The 15,139-nt window shown below is 40.3% G+C and overlaps 1 protein-coding gene across 1 annotated transcript in view; it reads left to right on the top strand.

Annotated features, from left to right (window-relative positions):
• Positions 1-15,139, top strand: part of CACHD1 (cache domain containing 1) — a 186,830-nt gene that overhangs the window by 131,910 nt on the left and 39,781 nt on the right. The window contains exons 7-11 of the mRNA XM_007063412.4: positions 1,183-1,399; positions 5,400-5,549; positions 6,753-6,986; positions 10,101-10,250; positions 10,798-10,921. Coding sequence (XP_007063474.2) covers positions 1,183-1,399; positions 5,400-5,549; positions 6,753-6,986; positions 10,101-10,250; positions 10,798-10,921 — 875 coding nt within the window. The remainder of the gene's footprint in view (positions 1-1,182; positions 1,400-5,399; positions 5,550-6,752; positions 6,987-10,100; positions 10,251-10,797; positions 10,922-15,139) is intronic.

The following is a 15,139-nucleotide window of genomic DNA, read 5'->3' as shown; positions in this document are numbered from 1 at the left end:
CAGGACCAGATGTTAGGAGAGCTGTGTACTAATCCCTACTCTACCATTTGGCACACTAAGTGGCCTAGGGCAAATCATTTAACCTCGGAGACCATTTTCCAGGCTGTGAAATGAAGATAATTTACTTCACTACCTTACGGGGATGGTGTGAAACATAATTAATGTCTGCAAAGCTCCCAGAGAGTTTAGATAAGAGAAGGGGAAGGCTAAAGCACAGGGGCTGGGTTCCATTTTGCAGCTATGTTGCAGACATTCTGCATGGCATTGGGGTCACTTTACCTTTCTCTGCCCTAATTTTCTTCATCCATAATATAGGAATAAGACTTAGTGCATGGAAAGAGTTTTCAAATCCTATGGTAGAAGGTACTGTGGATTCAATGTAGCAGAACACTTAAGCGTGTGCTTAAAGTTAAGCATGTGCTTAAGTGTTTTGCTGAATCAGTGACTATATGAAGGGGAAATATTTATTATAAGTTAAAACAACACTTTAATTATGCAGTAACTTGGTAATTTTGAAATCTGTTTTACAGGCACACATTTACGGCTCTTGTGGTATGCAGCAGTGTTTTCATTTGGTCACTACTTTTGCATCAGTCATAGCTCATAATAAAGTATGCCACTTCATAAACTGTATCTTACTGATACATTTAATAGTGCAAGGATTATCATTGCTTTCTTTAACTTATCTACAGGATAAAAAATGGTTGTGAATTTGGCTCACTTTCAATAAAATATTAAAAGTACAGTAAGTTAGTATAGAGCTCATCATGTTTGCCTGTGGAAATTTCCTAGTTTTTTCCACAAGCACTCCATTTTTCTGTAGGCACTGGAGATTTATTGAAAATGCTCTCTGCAGATTTTGGGTTGAGATATCTATAGCTTGCTTAGATTTTTATTTATTTATTTATTTTTGCCTATGAGAGTATGGTAACTATTATGTGTGAGCAGAATGAAGCAGATTTAATCTGAGAAAAAAAGGCCAAAGTCTCTTTTTACCTTAATCAGCATAAGTCTAATCCTTTTCAAATGTGATGGATTTATGCCTCAAGCATTTTATTTTTTAACAATTGGTTTTAAATCCACAGAAACTTTTCTGTTGGCTTATCATTGTGTATGCTATATCAGTACATAAGGAATTATAAATGGTAAAATAATCCAATATATTTTCTTCTCTTTTTTAAGATCTCAGTGCTAACTGTGGCAGACACAGTAAGAACCTGCTCACTGGATCAGTGCTATAAGACATTTTTGTCTCCTGCCACTAGTGAGACAAAAAGGAAGATGTCCACCTTCGTTAGTAGTATAAAGTCATCTGACAACCCTACCCAGCATGCAGTGGGATTTCAAAAGGCTTTTCAATTAATACGAAATACAAACAATGGCACAAAGCTCCAAGGAAGTAAGTCTGTTTTTATACAAACCTTTATATTATTTTTTTTAAGTTTGCATATTTCTTTTTTGTCTGAATTGCTCACATTAGCAGAAGCCTGGGCAGGGCAGTGTCTTATTAAAAATATTTACCATGTTGATCAAATAGGATATACTGAATTTTAAATCCACGTACTTAGTGGCTGCTAAAATTGTCCATTACATTTCATTTGCTTCTTCCACCCACTGTCCTTTACCTCCCTTATTATCTGTAATATGTAATTATGGGGATGAGTTGCTAGATCTTTGAATTATTTCCCAGATGTGGATCCTTTTTAATGGTAATCATTAGCACAGCAAACTTCTTTGACAGTCAGGTAAAATTCCCATTTGCACAGATGTGCTCTGGCTATGTAAAATCCTTAGGAATATATCAATATTTCTCATCAAAAAACCATTCACAGAGAACAACCACTGTGTCTGAAATATGATATATTTATATGTATGTGTGAGGGTGGCCTAATTGTATTCTTACTCATCAAAGAAAATCTGCTTGAATTTTTGTGTGTAAAGACTTGTAGAGTTACTCATATCTAGTCCCATGCTTTCTATTTGACTTCAAAAATAAATACACAATAGCCAAACTAACAAAGATATCTGGGAGAGGGGAAAGTGGGTGGCAGATTCTACTGCCCAGAAGACTTTTTTTTTTTAGGAAGGGCGGGAGTTAAGACTTGTGTTCTTTAGTAACTGATTGCATTCAAATTGAGAATTTGTTCAATCAAGCTCTGTCACATTTCCTCAGCCATTTCCACATTCCCAGTGCCAGTGCGGGGTGGAGAAACTGGGCTAATTTGGGGGTTTGGTCAGCTTGATTTTGGATGTATACATTAAGGGCTCATTCCAATGCCTCTTCAAGTGAATGGGAGTCTTCCCATTATTTCAAATGGGCATTGGAGAGACCCTTTTCTTACTTTTAAGAAAAGAAAGCAGTAACACACATCTAAGGAGCTTAGTGCTCGATCCAGAGCAATGAAGTGAACTGTGCTCCCATTTCACTTTGTACTCCTCTAGATTGATAAGCATTGGGACCTGTTGAGCTAGAGGTCCAACCTATCTGATGCTATCTTGTATTTATGTCTAGATCAGCTCAAACAGGCAAGGCTTTTAACTTCTGACAAAGTGAGGGAAGGGTAGCGGCCTGGTGATAACAAATCTAATGCAGCTGAAGTTGGCTGGAGTAAGTCTTGCTTAGTTATCATTAGTTATTTCAAAGAATGTTGGCAATAGATTCTTGCTCGTGTGTATTGGAATAGAAGACATTGGCATATTCTGCAGTGTGAAAACACGTGGATTTATTTCAGTTTCATGCATAATACTCGTTATATTTTAGGCACTGGTACATAAGGACACATTATTTGAAGCTCAAAGTTCAGTGCACATGCTCTCCTTCTCTGGCTATGTGTAAGAACAAAAGAATTTTAAAAATTTATAATGTGTACAACAAACCTGAGAGCCTGGGAGACAGGCTGAGAAGAGGATGTGTGATGCACTTCCATTTTATTGTAAACAATCTTCTTGTCTATTCTTTGTTTCTGGTACAAAAAGAAACAAGATAATATTATTCTTTTTTACTGTGAATTTTTAACACCCTGTTCCCTAACAGGATCTGCAGGCGTGTCAGAGAAACCATTCACATGCAGAAAAGTAAATTAATAATGGAAAAAACTGAGGCATTCCTGGTGTGTAAGATAAGAATTATATTGAAAAGATGGACGTTTCTGTGTTCCCCAGCCTGCTGTCAATATCTATTATATTGGTGTCACCAGCAGCTTAGTAATTATTTTACATTCCTGTGGTGCCTTTAATCCCAAAGTATTGTAAAGTGCTTTGCAAATGGTATATATACACCACAGCCACAGCACTCCTGTAGCTCCTGGATTTACAGGACGCTCCAGGTGGACGAGTAATGCACAGCCTGCTGCACAAGTGGAGAAAATTTAAAGACCGGGCTCTTGGGAGAGTTAAGGGCTTTGTATTGTAAAATTTTTGTTTGTTTTTTTTCCAGTGCTATTGTAGGAAGGAAAACATGATTCATTAACTGTATAGGAGAACTGGCTATAGCCTAGGCTAAAGCATGGGTTCCTAGCACAGACAACTATATTTTATCACCCTTGCTAGCAATAAAAAAAAGTAAAGTTGTATCTCAGTGCCCCTAACAGCAGCACACAGCTCCTGTAGTGTAGATTGAAAATAAAGGTTAATAATTGTCATAAAATCTTTCCCAGAAATAAGAGGATACTCCTGGAGGAGTGTTTTTTTTAACCAGATTAAATTTAAAAGCTGTCTCTAGTTAAAGAGTAGGGGTGAGGGGAGGGGGGAAATAAATAAAAAAGGAAAGGAAAATAGAAGTTTCAGGTGCTTCTTTGCATCAAAAAACACTTTTGATTTAAATCATTTTCAGGCTATTAGTTCACAACACACACAACAGCAAACTGATGTTCAAATTTTTTTTTTTTTAAATCAGTCGGGCAAGACCTGACATTTCCACCAAAGCAAGGAAATTCAGAGGTAAGCTGGCAGTCTTTCAGTAATATGCTCCAGTGTGCTTTGGTATTGTAGGACCAATGTATGATCCCTAACTGATACACAAGATGCTTTAAATGCTGAAGTATAGGATGGAGTGTAAGCATTGATTTGAATTTCCTTGAGGCTTTGAGATAGGCCGTTAACATAAGACATTCTTTACAGCTTGAAAAATATGTTGATATGTGTTCAGTCTAAGTAGGGCAAAATGACTTAGTGATGAATGGTAAGTACATGTCATGTCTTATTCTTCAAATGTTATACTACCTCTAACATACAATGTTGTGTATCCATAGTCTTCCACCCTTTAGGATCCCAAAGATCAGGTGGTGGTGGTGGTGTTTATTGTTTATTATTTGTATTACCATACTACATAGGAGCCCTAGTCGTGGACCCCATCGTGCTAGGAGCTGTACAAACACATAAGCCATGGATTAAATTCTGACTGCCCCAGCACAGGAGGGGGTGAGGGTGTAAGAATCTCTTTCCCCCACTTTACCATTGTATACCCATTCACTTAGGCAGCCAGAATGCCGACATAGAAGTCATCTCAAGTTAGTGTGACCAGAGACATTCCAGCCCAAAATGGGGTCATGTTGGGAATAGGTGGGAGACATAGTGGGTGATCACAGATAGGTGGTGGCCAAAGTACAAACGGAGGTGTAAGAGTTACTTTTACAGGCAGCTGCTGACAACTGCCACTGGTGCAGTAACCCTCCACACAACTCCCACATTAGCTGGAAAGCCACCAAGAGCTCTTTAAAAACAGGAATCACTCAAGTGCATCCATCCCTGGGATGGGACATTTCACTGTTTAGCAGTGTAGGACAAAAAATGAAGAATACGCCAACCAGCAAAAATGGCATGGAGAGCTAAGGTAGGCAAAATGTAATTACCTATAGGGAAATTTTGTTTTTGGAGGCTAACACCCCAACTCCTGCCACAGGACCTTGAGTAACTACATGCACCTTAGGTCTCAGCTAAGAGAAGGCTCAGGACTGTCCATGTGGGATGAATTTGTCCCTCTCAAGGGAGGAGTGTCACCATATTGAATCAGTAAAAGAACTTCCTGCAGGACTCTGTTCCTTGAATGTTTCCCTTCCATGTTCTGACCAGGATAGAAATTGTCTAGCCCAAGAAATCTGGTGAGGTCACAGCCTAGGACTAGAAAACTATATAGTGTGTTAGAATGTGTGAACTGAAACTCATGAATCTTTGTTAGCTGAAACTGTGGGAACTGAAAGTGCATTGGGAATTATAAAGGCCTTCACAACCACACAGGGAGTGTTTTCATCCATTGCAGATACCTGAAACTCTTATAAGTAAGGTTGTTGATAACTTCACATTTATCTTCTTTTACTGACATAAGGATTTTTACTGCATTACTGAATGTCTCGAGTAAATTGGAATCTAATATACTGTCTGCCATATATATTTCTGCTTAGTTACAGATATGGTCGTAATTTACCTGTCAGCTGGGATTACATCAAAAGATGCTTCAGATGATGATAAAAAGGCTACTCTCCGTGTCATCAATGAAGAAAATAGTTTCCTCAATAACTCAGTTATGATTCTCACTTATGCACTCATGAACGGTAAGAAATGTGTGCCAAATTTCTGGTAGATTAAAATTTTCTAGTAACCCAGTGCAGTGTTGTTCTGTGTCTGTTTGAAAGGGTCAAAAGTGAGTTTTGGCCCTTAGAATCCAGAGGCCATTCCCCAGATTATAACAGTTTCCTATTTGGGACATAAAACTACTTAGTCATATGTTTGCAAACCAGAATTCAAATGAGCTGATTAAAATATGTTGCCTGAATTGCTGAATGCCTAGCACCATGGGGCAAATTCAATACATGGTATAACTATAGTGTTTGCTGGAGCCTCACCCTCTGACACCAAGCCTGAATTTGGAAGAGTTTCCCCATTAAGGCCCCAATTCAGCAAACATGTAAGCATGTGTTTAGCTCCTATTGCTATCAATGGGATTTAAGTCTGAGCTGGAAGTCAAGCATGTGCTTCAGTGCTTTGCTGAACTGGGGCTTAAGCCAAGAGTAAAGTTAAATATAAATGTACGCGCACTGACCCAGTGGAATCATAGTCCTTTTTTCAAAAATATCTGTAGCACAGAAAGCAATAGACTGTCTTATTAGCATGGGTTGCACAGACACCCCATCCAGGGAAGCTTATGCCTGGCCATGGAGAATTTGCATGCAAGCCACACTAACACACTGTATGGCTGTATAGCAGTTCAAATCCCCATTTGGGTCCCCACTTTCAAGAATTCCCTTTGTTAGGTTATCTGCAGGGACTGAATCCTGGCACATCTGTATCTAACAGCATGAGACTGTTGCTTGAGCTAAAGGACAAGGTCTATTAACTCCAAGGCTGCATAGCAGATTCATAAACCTCTACCTGGACTAGTCACTGGTGGGAGACAATGGGTTACACAAAGCTCTCTGTTTTAAAAAAAAAAATGGTAAAAATATCTAAATAGTGACATGGGAGCAACCATCTTGAGTTTCTGTACAGTGGAACAGTTATCTGAGTGGGCACCTTTAAATCCTTTAGTGACTGATTATACCTACATTATAATTCACCCCACCAGTATTAGTCACTAAACAGTACTCCACACTTCCACTTAAATAGGCATTCTCTATGTTCAGACTAACTGCATGAGTTGGCAACACAAAGTACGTACTGTACTGTAGTTTTAATTTGGAGTAAGATGTAAGAGACTCAACTAAAAATACATTTCCTACTTTCTCCTCCCTTATCCTGGCAATATCTCTTTTTTTCAGAGGGAGTGACAGGTTTAAAAGAACTGGCATTTCTCCGAGATCTGGCAGAACAGAACTCAGTGAAGTATGGAGTGCCTGATCGAACTGCCTTACCTGTGATCAAGGGGAGTATGATGGTCTTGAACCAGCTCAGTAACTTGGAAACCACAGTGGGTCGATTTTATACAAACCTCCCCAATCGAATGATTGATGAGGCGGTCTTCAGCCTGCCCTTCTCCGATGAAATGGGAGATGGTAAGTGCTTAGAAAATCTGAAGTTGAGCAGGTAAAAAAAAAACAGAGATTAGGCTTCTGTCTGCCTTCCCCCAGGTTTCTAGCCAACAGATAAGGAGGTGTTTTTAGGTCTGCCCCTAAGGAAGGTGTAAAATTAAGTCCTTCATGCAGGGATTACATGTAAAGTTTTACACTCACAGGGGCCTGTTCATGGAAAGTGTGGGTAATGTGACAACTAATGGATTTAGGTTGAAAGGTGAAATTGTCTCTCACGGGCATACTGATACAGCCTCAGTAATTTGGATTTGTGTAGGAAACTCCTCTGGGTTTGTGGGAGCATGGTTCCAGGCTGTAATGGCAGCCATGGCGCCCCTTGCACTCCAGCGGGCCCATTCAGAGCTGGAGTTGCCCTCTAAGCAGACCACAGGGGTGCATAGGGCAGCATAATGGAGGAAGTGGCATTCCTGTCAGATGCCGAAAACCCCCTTCCTTCCTCGGATATTGGAGCTATGAGCACAGCTTCATGAGGGGTTGTTCCTGCTGGCCATTTCCTCCTCCTTTTCCTTCCTTCCCCACAGTAGCTGAGGTATGGAGCAGCATCTCACCAAACAGTTTAGCAGCTGCTCTGGACTCTCTACCCCATACCTTCCCGGGTTTGGAAGAGTAGGACTCCAGAAGGTTCTAGCAGTCATACAGGGTTGGGGAAGGACCCAGCATATCCGGTGGAACTGCTAAATATTTGACCAGATTCTGTGTTCTGATTAAGCTGTGCTCAAAAAAGACTGAGGAATGTGGTTATCCTCAGCACAAGACAGAGCAGCCTGAACCCTGGCATGAATGGCCATTCTGGAAGCCAGGGATCAGCAGCAACATCCTGGTTACTACACCCTGTTTGCCGGGGGGCCAGGTTTAGGATGGAATCGGAGTCTCTATGATGGCTCTACGTCAGTGGAGTATTTCTCCCAATACATTGCCCAGATCCACCAGTTATAGACCACTTTATGCTGACATATTGCGGTTGTGGACATGAATCTGACCTGTTGCTTAAATCCTCCATAAACCCTAATGTTCACATGTTTTTTTTTATTTGGATGCAATAGTGAGATCAGATGGAATAATGCAGGGGATGAGGGCATGCGTAGATGTTTGCCTAGGACCGCAAAATACATGCAGCCAGTCCTGCACAGAGCCCTCATAAAAAGTGCAAAGGGATGCAAAGGCCATGGCGTTCCACATGTGGCCCCTTTCATATGCTTATGGGAGGAGTTGGGACTTGGAGGGCCTTTAATATAGGCTCTTGCACTGGCATGATTGTCATTGTGAGACAGAGTACGACCTAGCCTATAAAGCAATGCTTCTCTGCCTCTGCTTATGCTTCTGTAAAGTGAGGAGAAAAAAACCCTGCTTTATAGGGGAGTTGGGAATTACATTAGTGTTTTCCCAGTGCTTTGAAGATTTCAGGTGCTATGTAATTACTATTAGAGTTAATAAGCTTAACAGCTCCTGCATTTCTCCGGACATTCTTTTCCATTTTCTTTTGTGTGATGTTATGGAGGAGGGGTTGAGGAGTATGGCTCAGCAGGGTTTTCAGACCTCTCAGGCAGGTTGTCCTTATTTGCCACCTGATCAGAGTGACTCTTGAGAGTCTGAAGTCCTCTGTGTGTGCTGAGATTGCTCCTGGACATGCTTCTCTCATGCAGAATGATAGCCTAGTTTCTCCTTTTCTCATCACTCTGCATGATGCATTGCCACTCATCTCTCACACATCCACATCCAAGCATAGTGGAGAAGTTGTACAACATAAGGATTATAAATGGTACAATTGAATAGATTTGGCTTACATAATTAGGAGTGTGCATGGTTTTTTTATTTTTAAAAAACCTCATTTATGGAGATGAATTTGATATCTGTTTTATATTAAAAGGGTGAGTGAGTTTCCATGTGGTCATGACACAGAAAGTAAGACAGAAATGGACTGCTATATTTTTACCTCAGGCGTTGAGAGGTTTCTAAAAACCATTGTAATGCTTTTGGTTATAATACCCAGTACAGTGGCCTTGTTGGGATTTAAGTAAGAAGAGGCTAACATACTACATATATAATCAGATGAGCAAAATTCATCCCAATTGATATTTTACAAGTAAGATTTTTTTATTTTTGTTAAAATTTTTATAGCTGCATGGGGGGAAAAAAGTAAAAATGCAGACCATAAGAAAAATACAAAAAGAAAAAAAAAATGCGAATCTAGGTCCTTTTTATATTTATTCACATTCTTGTCCCTAAGGCATCTAACTGTGTGCTGATGAAGACAGAAAATGTAAAAAGCACTGTGTATTTTAATAACTTATGGTATATTCAATATACCTTCTTAACTCACCACCAGATAAGTAAAAAGTGGATAATATGAGGGTATTATGCTAATGTGTTGTAGCATAATTCACATGCTTCCTCAACCTCCCCTTCTCAGCCTTCCGTCCTGTCGCCAAGCCCCAACTCCCATATTTCTACTGTTAAATGCTAGCAGCAGTTCTATATTCTGACTCCAGAAGTGCTGTCAGTAAGAGATGTCAGAACTGGTAGAGCTTCTGTTATCTTTAATGCTGTTGTTTAATCATGAGCTTCAAGCATTACCATTGTTTGACATCTATCACTGAAAGCATTTCTTGAATCAGATGATCATAGTACCACTACTTGTGCTTCACTGGGTCACCATATCACATGGTCCTAGGAAAACAATTGCAACAAATGGGTTAAAACTGCCTTAACTTGTACAGAGGGTTGAATTATGCATATTCAGTGAAATCCACAGAACTGTGATTTATGAAGGGAACCCTACATATGGATCTGATCTAACACCCATTGAAACCTGTGGGAGTCTTTTGACTTGATTGGGAGTTTAATCGGGGCCTACTTGCTAAGTCTTTAATTTTAGCTTTTGAAAATACTCCTACGTGGTACGGTAGCAACTTTTTGAAAATTGAACTTGCTGGACAGAGGATGTTTTTGTCACCTGGTTACACAAGTTAACGTCCCCTCTTTTCTATTTAGCACAACTGGTGAAGAACACACTTTATATTAATTAACTGGCAAGTTCATTATTGCTAATGCCTTCTGTGCTCTTCCTTTTATCTCAAGGTCTGATAATGACTGTAAGTAAACCTTGTTACTTTGGAAACATGCTGCTTGGGATTGTGGGAGTGGATGTTAACCTGGCATATATCTTGGAGGATGTCACCTATTATCAAGATTCTTTGGCTTCCTACACATTTCTCATAGACAATAAAGGTGATTTTTGTGGTTCAGATACATAAATACACTATCTTCCTGTTTGGTGAAATTAGACTGTAGAAAACTAACTCCTTATTCTGCTCCTTAATTGTAAGTAGAACGATAAAGTGAACAGTGCTGTTTCTCAACAGATTGTGTGTCAGTTGTTTGAGTAGTTCTGTCTAACAGTAATTGTATATAAGCAGATTTATGGTTTGCATTTATTGTACAGGGGTCTTGATATAAAAATGTTGCTATGAAATCGATTGTTTTCACATTTGTAGGCCAGAAAGCCAAAACTATAGCTTTTGTTTATACTATAAGCTTTTTCACTTTTTGTGGCATGGTCATTTTAGTCATTTTTTGTTTGAGTTAATTTACAAGTTCTTAAAATTCTCTTGGCAGTAAACTGCTTTATGATGTGATGGTATGGTTACTGTTAGGGTAGTTTCTTAAGTAAATTGGAGGACTTTCATACATGTGATCAGTATACTTGTTTTTATGTTCTCTGCTTATTACATACTGAACCAAAACTTGTACTAAACACGTATTTTGTTCTTTTTAGGGTATACTCTTATGCATCCATCCCTTACAAGGCCTTATTTGCTGTCTGAACCACCACTTCACACTGACATCATACATTACGAGAACATTCCAAAATTTGAATTGGTTCGGCAGAACATCCTTAGGTAAGGAAGAACTGAGACTCAGGTCAAAGTGACAAAGCCTGGGCTGGGATGATTTAGTTGGGGATTGGTCCTGCTTTGAGCAGGGGGTTGGACTAGATGACCTCCTGAGGTCACTTCCAACCCTGATATTCTATGATTCATAGCTTGCTAAGGTCAATTATTCACAGGACTCAGAAGTGTTTGTGCAAAACCCTTTAATGGGAGCTACTTTATAGAATTATTATTACTGTGTTTAATATTTCTGTTGTAATAGTACCCAGAAATCCCTGCTGGGATTGAAGTCCCAATCTCTTGCCAATGCGGGACTGTGTTTTCTACCACATTATCCATTCTATCCTTAAATGTGCCCAGCAATAGTTTCCACAGCTTCCTTTGGGAGACTCTTCTAATCTAATAGTAGAGCTGATTGTTGGGAAGTTTTCCTTAATATTCAGTCTGGATTTTTCCTTCCTCTATTTCAGACAGTAATTCCTAGTTAACACCTTAAATAACTTCTCTCACTCCATGGGGTTCAAATAAGTAATCAAACTACTGTATGCATATCTGCTGCTTGAAATTTTCCCTCAATCCTTCCAGCCCCTATCCTCCTCCTTTGTAATTTTTGCAGTTCTTTTCTGAACATTCTCCAGCTTTTAGATCTTTTTCACTGTTTCAGGTGTGGTTAGGCAGGCCATTTATCCGGTTTTAAGCCGGACAGTTCTCTTTTTTTTCTATGGTTCCCTGTCTGGTATTGAGATAAAGTCAGACATGATTTTGTCTTGGGTCACAGATGGGGGACACTATTTTGAAGAGTGCTCTACTCCGCCCCCACCAGCCTGATGTCACACTGGTGGTGCTTGGAGCAGCGCGCTCTTCAAAATGGCGTTCCATGCAGTCTCACCAGTGGGGGGCATGGTGGCGCATTCTTCAAAATGGTGTCCTCCATGCAGCATGACTTCACCCACACAATGCCTGCAAGGTCACACTGGCAGGGGTGGGCCCATACCATTACTGGAAGTGCTGGAATGTCTGGTATTCTGGGTATGCGGCAGTGGTGCCCTAGGAATGGTTGCGCCATATCCAGAAAGACCCTGACCTAATCCAGTGAAGTCCTTGGGAGTCTTTCTGTTGACTTCAAAGGGCTTTTGAGTGAAGCTAGGTTTACACTTAAACTGCTACAGCGGCACAGCTGCGCCACTGTAGGACTTCAGTGTAGACACTCCCTACGGCAACGGGAGGGGTTCCTCCATCAACCTAGTACTGTCTATGCCAGGGGTTAGGTCTGCTTAGCTGTGCTGCTCAGGGGTGGGGATCTTTTACGCCGCTGAGTGACATAGCTGGGTCGATCTAACTCTTTAGTATATACTTGGCGTTAGACATATGGGGAGAAACTCCTCCCTGCTCTATGATGTGATGCCTCTGTGTGTGCAATTGCACGGAGAACAGAGGCACACCCTCTGTCCCAAGTACGGGCTGATGGGACAATACATGATTGAGAGAGAGAGAGAGAATCTGACATTGGCCTATTTTGCTGGCTGTTGCCACATTGCTAAACCATGTGTGATTTGCTGTCCTTTTGGGCTCCTTCACCGTTACTGCTTCTCAGTGTTCCGTCTCTCACGGAATATTTGCATTTTGAGTTATTTTTTCTTGTTGAATCTCAATTTTTCTATCTTTATTTCTAAATTTACAATCCAAAAATGCCCCAATTAAAAATAATGATAGTATTTAGCGCTTAAGTAGAGCCTTTCATCTTCGAAGGACTTTATAAACCTTAGTCTCCACAGCTCTTCTCTAAAGTGTGTAAGTCTCCTGATCCTCCACTTGCAGATGGGGAAATGAAAGAAGAGGTGTTAAATGACTTGCCCAAGCCACAGAGGAAATCTGTGTACAAATCAGGATTAGAACATGGGAGCGCCTGACTTGCAATTCTGTGCACGTACAACTAGCTGAGCTATCTTTATAAAACACATCATTTAGATATTGGAAATACTTCCTTTTTCTTGGAGAAAAAATGTGTATGAAGGACTATGCAAGAGTTCCATGTAATAACAATGACTTTCTAGAAAGGGTAGTTGAACTATAAATGTACACTGAGTGTACAACATCAAGGGTAATACAATACGTCCTTTCCTGAATTTAGGGCTGGTTTGTGGGTTTGCCACAACAGTAAATAAGATGTTTCTGGTCCCAGGAGCAGACTACGGTCTGGACTGTGACTTGGAGAGTCACAATCTGTTGCCTTATTCCTGCCTTGCTCCAGGGGGAAAGTAATCTGTGCCAGCCCAAAATCTGTTGCAGATTACTTGCACTGGCATGCTAGCTCAGCTGTGCAGGCCAGCACATTGGGAGCCATGGAGCAAAGACTCTGCCTGTGCCCACTCACCTGGGTTGGAAGGGGGTAGTAGCAACTCCATAGAGGCTGCCCCCTCTCCCTGATGCTACTACTGGTGATATATGTAGCCAGCGGTGGCAGTAAGAGAGGGCCCTTGTGACCCCATACTTCCCTGCGTCGGCACGTAGCACGTCATGATTATGCTCCTAGTAGTGTTCACATCTTGCATAGTCAGGATGCTGTGTTCATATGCAAAAACTGAGTTGTGTCACCACTTCTTCCCCCCACCCCACCCCCGCTGTCAGAGGAGTGCTCTGTTAAAATTCTCTGTGTCTGAGATGGTTTGATCTTTTCTATAATTATTATTTTAATCCGATTTGCTGTTGGAATACAAATCTGCTCAGTGGGCTAAATTCAGTGTCTTTATTGAATAGAAATATAGATTGCAAAAAAACCAGACAATTTAATTAGACAGGATTGGCGTTCTCTGCTTACGAGAAGCTCAGGAGTAAGGTAGTATTAAAACTGAATCAACTCCTATCTCTGGAGTCAGGTCAGCTTTGAGATCAGTGATGATGACATGGGAAAATTGATGCTACACCAGCTTGGCAAGTGCCTGTTGGGGTGGCAGAGAGAGTTTCAAACACTATTATTGTACCCACTAGCCTTAAAATTACAAAGACCTTATCTGGGATGCTAGTCTTCCAGAAGTGACACATTTTACAGACTGTGTTGTAGAGTGGCTAATCTGTTGTAGGGTAGGATCAAGGCTAACAAAGCAGCCTGAGAGAGTTAAGCACCTAAATTCAATGGGATTTGGGCAAATATCCTTTAGGCTTCTTTGAAAATCCCAGCCAAAAAGTTTACTACTATTTTCATTAATGAAAACTCCTATATAAAGGTGAGGGCCACAGTTTTAATGAAATAGATGCCTAAAGTTAGTGCCTTAATCCATACTCAAGTACCTAAATAAATGGACAGATTTTCAAAAGTGCTGCGCTCCTATTGCTATTCACTGTTATGAAAATTTATGGAAGGATACATCAGGGAGGGAGAGGTGTTATTTAAACTAAGGGACAATTGTTGGGACAAGAACAAATAGATATGAACTGGCCATCAACAAGTTTAGGCTTGAAATTAGGTGAAGGTTTCTAACCATCAGAAGAATGAGGTTCTGGCTAATAGCCATTGATGGATCTATCCTTCATGAATTTATCTAATTCTTTTTTTAATCCAGTTATAGTTTTGGCCTTCACAACTTTCCCAGCAACAAGTTTCACAGGTTGACTGTGCATTGTGTGAAGAAGTACTTCCTTTTGTTTGTTTTAAACCTGCTGCCTATTAATTTCGTTGGGTAACCCCTGGTTCTTGTGCTGTGTGAAGGGGTAAATAATACTTCCTTTTTCACTTTCTCTACACTATTCATGATTTTATGGACCTCTATCATATCGCCCCTAGTCATCTCTTTTCCAAACTGAAAAGACTCAGACTTTTTAATCTCTCCTCATAAGGAAGCTGTTCGATATCCTTAATCATTTTTGTTGCCTTTCTCTGTACTTTTTCCGTTTCTAATATATCTTTTTTGAGATGGGGCAACCAGAACTACACGCAGTATTCAAGGTGTGGGTGTACAATGGATTCATATAATGGCATTATGATATTTACCATCTTATTATCTATCCATTTCCTAATGGTTTTTTGACTGCCGCACATTGAGCCGGTGATTTCAGAGGCCTATCCACGATGCCTTCTTGAGTGATAACAGCTAATTTAGACCCCCTTCGTTTAGTCTATATAGTTGAGATTATGCTTTCCAATGTTTCTTACTTTGCATTTATCAACATTGAATTTCATCTGCCATTGTGTTGCCCAGTTTTGTGGGAGCTCTTTGTAACTCTTCGCAG

This window comes from Chelonia mydas, chromosome 8, assembly GCF_015237465.2.
Source record: "Chelonia mydas isolate rCheMyd1 chromosome 8, rCheMyd1.pri.v2, whole genome shotgun sequence".
Taxonomy (NCBI): domain Eukaryota; kingdom Metazoa; phylum Chordata; order Testudines; family Cheloniidae; genus Chelonia; species Chelonia mydas.
The sequence above is the reverse complement of the archived record's forward strand: the minus strand, read 5'-3'. Positions and strand labels throughout refer to the sequence as shown.